The sequence below is a fragment of the Lactuca serriola genome, chromosome 1, assembly GCF_051521515.1.
Source record: "Lactuca serriola cultivar US96UC23 chromosome 1, Lser_US96UC23_V15, whole genome shotgun sequence".
NCBI lineage: Eukaryota > Viridiplantae > Streptophyta > Magnoliopsida > Asterales > Asteraceae > Lactuca > Lactuca serriola.
The window spans coordinates 84,984,491-84,992,699 of NC_136408.1; the positions used below are offsets into that span (position 1 = coordinate 84,984,491).

Consider the following 8,209-nt stretch of genomic DNA (forward strand, 5'->3'; position numbering starts at 1 on the left):
TTAATTTTTTTATTTAACTCATATAATACACGGATCTCACACCTAGATAATTAAAATAAAACACATGAAATTATAGGAGTTGAGGGGGAGGGAGATAATGGAACTAAGGTATAACACATATAAAAAGAAATGTTGTTGGAGTGATAACGGAGCAATGAGTATAACATAGAGACCAAAGTTGTAACTTTGTGTTAATAAACGTCGACGGGTGCGAAGTTTGGTTTGTCTTCCGTTTCATGTATATTTACGTAATGGATACGATCTTGTAACCATTGTATATAGTTATCATTAGGGTTAGGAAGGAATAGTATCCTTGTGTGACAGTGTGAGTGCGGCTATGTAACCGGGAGTGAAATTAGAGAACGACGAGAGATAGACTAGATGAAGATTTCGTGAATTGACACCAATGAAACCACATCGATTGGAAAAGATGTTAGCATGATTCACGCCTTGCTGGTTTTCTAGCACAAGGGTTGCACAATAGCAAGATATCACACAAGTCGGTGGTTCAAACCCTTGCCTCTCCATTAGCTACAACCGTTTGAGTGAGCCATCAAGTGCCCGTCCAATTCGCCCCTTGGAGGCTGGGGTTAGGTGGGCCCAGTTAGAGTTGTCGGTATCAACCTTTTTTCAAGATGAAAAAATTCACTTTTGTAGATTATGTAATTTCGATAAGATACTTTTATAAAATACTGTATTATCTTATACTAGAAATGAATATATAAAATATGATCATTATATATATATATATATATATATATATATATATATATATATATATATATATATATATATATATATATATATATATCTCGATTTTTTTTATTGTTTTGTGGATATCCTTTTTTCCCTTTTCCCTTTTTTCAAACATTATGAAATCAAAACGCTTTTCCAGTTTGCTGATTGTATGTCTCCTGCCGTGTATTTTATTTTTTTTATAGATTTTTTGTTGTTCCGTTGTTGACATGACACCAAAGAAAAATCAAAGGAAATGGTCAACAATTGTCATTACGAGGAAAGGATCCACAAGAGACTTGTTTGGATTATTTGTAGACCTTTAAGCAATGATTTATTATTTAATAAATCCTAATTTCCTCATTGTTGCCTACCATTCCAACAGTTACATATGGCTCTAATCCTACTGCGTCTTGTCTTTCTAACTATTTTCCTACATTTCATAGCTGCACAGCAGAAACACACCGCCACAGCCGATGTCAAACCATGACTTTCATCTTCCGGTGAATTTGCCTTTGGGTTCCAACAAGTTCAAGGGACCGATAATTTCTTGTTATCCATATGGTATGACAAGATACCTGACAAGACGATCATTTGGTATCCAGAAGAAGGTCAAATGGTGCCTAGAGGATCGAAAGTTGAGCTACTTCGTGAAGGTGGACTAGTACTCACTGATCCTCAGGGTACACAGGTATGGAGATCTGGGTCCATTTCCGCTGTTGCATCAGGTTTTATGAATGATACAGGTAAGTTCGTAATTTTTGGTAGCAATTCTCGCAAGATATGGGATAGTTTAAATTATCCGGCAGACACACTGTTGCCTAGTCAGGTTATAGAGAGAGGTGGAGGGATGAATTCAACAATCAGTGCAACAAACTTCTCTGGTGGACGATTCCAGTTACGTCTGCTTCAAGATGGAAATCTTCTTCTTAATACTCGAAATATACTTTCAGGTAATCCTTTAGTTGATTACTATCGTAGTGGTACTAGTGATGACTCCAACTCAACAACTTCTGGCGAACGAGTGATCTTTGATGCAACGGGATACATGTATATTTTGAGAAGAAATGGCGAAAGGTTGTATCTTACTCAAAGAGGCTCAGTTCCTTCTGGAGATTATTATCACAGAGCTACTCTCGATTCTGATGGGGTCTTTAGACAATACAACTACCCTAAGAATTCCACTGGCAATGCAAGCTGGGAAGTTGTACTGTATATACCAGATAACATATGTGAGGACATCCGTGGGAATATAGATAGCGGAGCTTGTGGGTTTAACAATGTTTGCAACCTCCAAGATGGGCGGCCAAACTGTAAATGTCCACAGGGGTTCTCAATTGTTAATCCAGATGATCCAAATGGTGATTGCAAGCCAGATTTTACTCCAAGCTGTTATCATGAAGGTAAGTCTGATAATGGAGGAGACGTGCTTGGTTTCATCGAGCTGAATAATACTGATTGGGTATTTTCAGACTATGGAAACTTGGATCCAAGTAGTGAACAGACCTGCAAAAGTATCTGCTTGGAAGATTGTTTTTGTGCTGTTGCAATATACAGGGACGCCAAATGCTGGAAGAAGAGACTTCCACTCTCTAACGGGATTATGGGTGCTACAGATAACGTGAAGGCGTTCGTGAAATACCGGATAGCTGAAGGTCCTTTTCAAAACCCTCATCGGCTTCCCAGAGAAAGAAAAGATCAAACAAGTTTGGTACTTGTGGTATCGGTCCTTTTAGGTACGTCTGTGTTTGTAATCTTTGTATTGATTGGTGTTATTTGTGTGGGTTTTTTTGTAATCTACGAGAAGAAGCCCAGAAACACATATCCAATTAGTAAAGCAGTTGAAACCAATCTGCCTCCTTTTACATATCAAGAACTAGTTGAAGCTACAGACGGATTCAAAGATGAATTGGGAAAGGGGGGTTTTGGGATAGTCTATAAAGGTGTGATAGGAAAAAAGATCGTAGCTGTGAAGAAGTTTAATACTGTAGTTCATGATAGTGATAAGGAATTCAAAACCGAGGTTGACAGCATTGCGAAAACTCATCATAAAAATTTAGTGCAGCTTCTTGGGTATTGCAATGATGGTGATCAGCGCCTATTGGTTTATGAGTACATGAGCAATGGCACTTTGGCGATGTTCCTTTTCGGGGACACAAGACCTACATGGAGACAGAGGAGTTATATTGCTGTTGGGATTGCTAAGGGACTCGTATACCTTCATGAAGAGTGTAGCACCCAAATCATTCACTGTGACATAAAGCCTCAGAATATACTTCTTGATGACTACTTCAATGCTAAGATTTCTGACTTTGGATTGGCAAAACTTTTGATGATGAATCAAAGTCATACCAACACTGGAATAAGAGGAACAAAAGGATATGTTGCTCCTGAATGGTTTAGGAACACACCTATCACAGTAAAGGTTGATGTCTATAGCTTTGGTGTGTTGCTGCTAGAGATCGTTTCATGCCGAAAGAGCTTGGCTTTTGAGACTGATGATGAAGGGGTGGCGGTTTTAACTGATCTTGCATGGGATTGCTATCAAGAAGGTCGACTGGATGCATTTGTTGAGAATGATTTGGAGGCCTTAAATGACCACAAAAAACTTGCAACATTTGTGACGGTTGGTCTTTGGTGTGTACAAGAGAACTCGTCATTGAGGCCTACCATGAGGAAGGTCATCCAGATGCTTGAAGGAGTAATTGACGTGGCCGAACCTCCATGTCCATGCTCTCTTTCTATTACCAGTTACTGAACTCTAGTTACTCTGCTATATATGATCCAGGTAAATCCTATATGTACGTTGATGTTGAGAAATATATGTTTATTTCTAAATACGATTCAATCATAAACTTGGAATTATATAAAGTAGACTACCTAATTTGGTATGTTTGGTTGTAGGTTGAAGTAATCAAAAAATGTTGATGTTGGAGTCATATCAAGTAAAGTTGAAGGATAGCGGTGAAGATTAAATAAAATTCAAGGGCATAAATGAATAGGCTGAATGGTTTTTCTATTTTATTGATTTCACATGGTATTTAAATGCAATAATAAATGCATATTAATTTCTTTAATGAACTTTCTTTTTAATTTCAAAATTACTATATTACAGCTTCATTAATTTTTTTTTTATTTATTTATCTAAATTATTTGTTTAAATTTAAAAAAAAAAAACACTTTATTTTTTATAATTCAATATTTTTCTCATTTTTCTTATAAATTCAAACTTCTCAAATGTTTAGAATTTTATATTTAGTTTTTTCTTTTAAATAAACTAATGTAATATGTGGGTCTTATACCTAGTGTGTTGTAGATATTAGTTTGTGTCGTTGAGTCCCGCATCGGGTACTTAATAGAATTGGTGAAATAAGTATTATCTTGGTCCTATTTACTTAACAAGATTGGTGAAATAAGTATGTACTCTATATAAGTTGGATATAAGTTGGTCCTATGAGAGTAAAAAGCAGATGAAATAATTTTCTTGTTTCTTTTTATATATTTTTTTTCCTTCTTAGTAGATTAGGTTCTTTTTGCATGTGTTGAGTGTTGACGGATGTTTAGGAAAATATAGTGAGATTTCTATATGTTAGTATTAGTTGTGTTTAATAAATGTCTAGTTTTGTTTTTAATAGTTGATTATGTCAAATATATGAATGTGTTATTTATCAAAAGAAGCGGTAAATCTAGGATTCAAATTTACTGGGGTCCAATTAGTCCAATTTGTTGGAATGATAAATAAAATAGTCGAAAAAATTTGATTATATATCACGTATGGTTATCAATAATATCATATAAAATAATTATAATTTTAACTTTTAATACCAACTATCAAACATAAGTTAAAAAAAAATACAATTTAAGACAAATAAAATTTTAATAGCAAAAATAAAACATAATATCAATTAAAATAAATATAATTTAAAAGTGATGGTCCATATAATTTGGCAATTTGCCTATCACTATTTTGTTTAATATTTTTTTCCATTAGCCGTGACTCAAATTCTGGTATCCATATATGAATTACTTAGTTAAGATGATTGGAATTAGATATATTAAATTGTTTTATGGAAAATCAGGATGAATTTACTTTGGGAAATCAAACTCATCATTAATTAAAATGGGGGACAATTTATTCATAAGGCTGGTCGGTCACAGATAAAAACAAAGAAACGATGATAGACGAAGGTGGAGAAGGCAACCGGAAGCAACGGCAGTTGTATAACGCCCAAAAACGGATGAAGGGTGCAGTGTTTGTGCGTTGCCTATACCCAACACACTAAAGAAATTAATAAGTGGTAACAGGTGTCGACTCTATGTGTTTAGTTAGATGAGTTTTTTCCATGTGTAGATTAACGTTTCAATCAATGTAGATTCACACTTGTTATCACATATTGTCTTTCTCCTTGAAGTTGAGGATTCAAGTCCTTACTCGGACATAAATTGATTGAGGAGCAATTAAGGCATAAAGTAGATTTACCGTTTAAAAAAATATAAATGGGTTATGTTTTCTTCTCGATTTTAGGATTTTCAACTAATAAGTTTTGTTGTATTATTTCCATGACATTAAATTAAACGCTTCATTTTCCACAAATTTAATTTGAAAACTTAGATCCCTCACATCATAGACATCATAGTTCCACAAAATATTTGAGGACGTTAAAGTTTTTTCAAAGACATAAAAAACAATATCAGGACATTTCAGTATTTCATAGAGATTAAAGTATTCAAATTAAATTCCTCACATTATAGTTCCACACTCAAAAAATATATGAGGAAGTTAAAAGTATTTCGAAGTCATAAAATACTATTTGACGAAATTAAAGTATTTCATTGACGTTAAATTATTTCAACATCCATAAGTTTTGTTGAATATGGGGAGATGCGAGCTTCTTTACTTCTCTATGGATTCTGTTTCGTCCTTGTCAACCCCAAATTAGGTTGGAGGCAATGGTGCCACAAAAGTTACACTCCCTTCATTGTCACGCAGGTGACACGTCAGCGACTACCACAAAAGTATTGTTTTATGTCACACCTAAGGAGTGGTGTCACACCTTTTTTAAATAAATAAAATTTTTAGTTTTAATTAAAAACAAAAGATTTCATTAATTAAAAATAAAACCATTACATTATTTAAAAAAAACATGACATTAAAAAAAATCCTAGGGAAAATAGGGAAGCATATCCCCGTAGTGTAAAAAGGAGACGAATAAACCGGTTGATCAAGTGAAGGTCTTGAAGTTGTGGTTTTTCTAGTGGGTGTTCTTTTGTAGGTGAGATTTTTGGATGATGACATTTTTGTGGGTTTTAAAATAAAGAAGATTATAAAAGAATAAAGTGTTTGTGAGTGATTTTGGTTAATATGATTAGGTATTTAAAGTGGTAGTAAAAAAATTTATTTTTTTGAATTTTGACCGTTTGGAAACGGTAACAACAAGTGACCAATCAAAACAAAGGAAGAAACGCTCCCTCTTAAGGTCGTAATGTGGCCTCAACTGCATCTAGACCGCACCTAGGGAGCGGTGTTTGTGCTTAACACAGAAGCTTTGATTGTTTAAGTTGGAATGAAATTGAGTGAAACCACGTTCTCACAGGTTGAGAAGTAATTCTCACGGCGTGAGAATCCTCGCGAGGTGAGAGTATATTCTCACGATGTGAGAATTGTGCACCCTAAAGCCCAAAAAATATTTAGGGTTTTCAAGGTATTTAAAGGTACGGATTCAGGTTTTAGGGTATCTTCTTAGCCTCCATCATATCTAGAACCTCTTGGGAGAAACCATATCCTCCATTTTCAAGATTTGAGCCTCCCCCTCCTCTCTCATCCATTTTTGGAGTTTCTAGTGGTTTGGAGCAACTGTTTCATGTAAGATTGATCCTTGAAGCTTGGCAATTGAAGATCTCAACTTTCATCTACTTTCTAGACCTTTGTAAGTTATAAAGTTCCAAGCCTTATTGCATTTCATCTTTGGATCTAAGTGTATTTGGTCTTTGTTACTCTCCAAGGTCCCAAGAACATTGTATGTTTTAGATCTGGACTCCAACACCTTTTGATCAGTTTAGAATGTTTTCTTGGACCTCTTGGACTAGGAAAGTTATGATCTTTTGCCTTCCCTTGTATCTATGCAAGTTATCTTGGTCCTTTAGGTCATTTTGGTGTATTAAAGTTTAGATCTTGAATGATTGTGGAATCATTATGGATAAAGTTGGAAACTTTATCCATCTAGACATCATGTTGATTCAGATCTGAAGGTTGGAGACTTGGGCTTAATGTATTTAGCTGAGAAAGATGCATTCTTGGTTCCTTTGGGACTTTTAGACGAGATCTTGGTTGTTCGGTTCATCCTAATGGATAAAGTTGGAAACTTTATCCATTATAAAGCTATTTAGGAACTATGTCTGAGGTTATCGGCCTTGGTTTGAAGAAATTAAGCAGTTAATGAAGATTTTTGTAACGTTTGGTTTAGGTATTGGTCAGTTTTCAACATTTTTAGAGTTTTGGGCTAGGACTCAACGAGTTTGGGAGCTCCAACTCGTCGAGTAGAAATCATATTGGACGCGAGATGAAGGACCTACTCGACGAGTTGTAAGACACCAACTCGACGAGTAGGAGCTGAAAAGGGAAACCCTAATTTTCAGGGTTTGTACCCTATTTAAAGGCCTTAAGCTTCACTTGTAGCATCCTTTATCACCTCCTTTATCCAGAGAAACCCTAAATCATGTCTCATCTCCCATTTGGTGTGTATGTGAGCTTGGAAAGTGATTCTTGGTGCTCTTTTGGAAGGAACGTGAAGCTTGAAGAGGTTGGATTAGGTGGAAGGCAGTAGATCCGGGATTTCCTCCAGTGTGGCAACCATTTTAAGGTATAAAGTCGAAACCTTGACCTTCCATTGCTTAGATCCTTTTCTATCAAAGTTTATGGCCATTATTAGCCTAGTTTGGTACCATTCTTGGTTTGGAACATGATAGGAAGATATGGCTTTAGATCTGAGCATCTTAGGGCCTTTGGGGACTTAAAGTTGCCAACTTTATCAAGTCTTGACCCTTCTTCATGCTCTAAGTCCCTTGTCAAGCCTTGATTAAGTGTTTTTATCCTTTAATGCCTTTCATGGATGTAAAGTTAGCAACCTTACATGGTATCTCAACCCTAGGGGGTTTGGATCGGAAGTTTGGGACCTTGGATCCCACTAGAAAGGACTGAACACAAAAAGGACTGAAGGAATTCATCGAGTCCCTTAGTCGACTTGACGAGTTGGGTAGGGTTTACCCATTTTTCAGATTATGGATAAGTGCAACGAAGGATTAGAGTTTTAGCCTGCATGATTTTGCGATCTTCTGGACATTAAGGAACTCAACGAGTAACAAAGGTAACTCGGCGAGTTAACTAGTTAGTCAGTTGACTCGAAGAGTTGCTGGATGCACTCGACGAGTTGAGGTCGACATTGACTGTTGACCTTGATTGGTGACTTTGACTTCG

General features: G+C 35.7%; 1 protein-coding gene across 2 annotated transcripts; it reads left to right on the top strand.

Annotated features, from left to right (window-relative positions):
* The first annotated feature begins 1,113 nt into the window (after positions 1-1,113).
* LOC145093913 (G-type lectin S-receptor-like serine/threonine-protein kinase LECRK3) lies at positions 1,114-4,363 on the top strand. 2 transcript variants are annotated; one of them, XM_079032166.1, is made up of 3 exons: positions 1,347-1,481; positions 1,565-3,523; positions 3,640-4,363. In XM_079032166.1, the coding sequence occupies exons 1-2, from the start codon at positions 1,473-1,475 to the stop codon at positions 3,491-3,493; spliced, it is 1,938 nt and encodes a 645-aa protein (XP_078888292.1). In that variant the 5' UTR covers positions 1,347-1,472; the 3' UTR covers positions 3,494-3,523; positions 3,640-4,363. The 2 variants fall into 2 exon arrangements, with proteins under 2 accessions (XP_078888287.1, XP_078888292.1); XM_079032161.1 differs by having other exon boundaries at positions 1,114-3,523.
* The last annotated feature ends 3,846 nt before the right edge of the window (positions 4,364-8,209 follow it).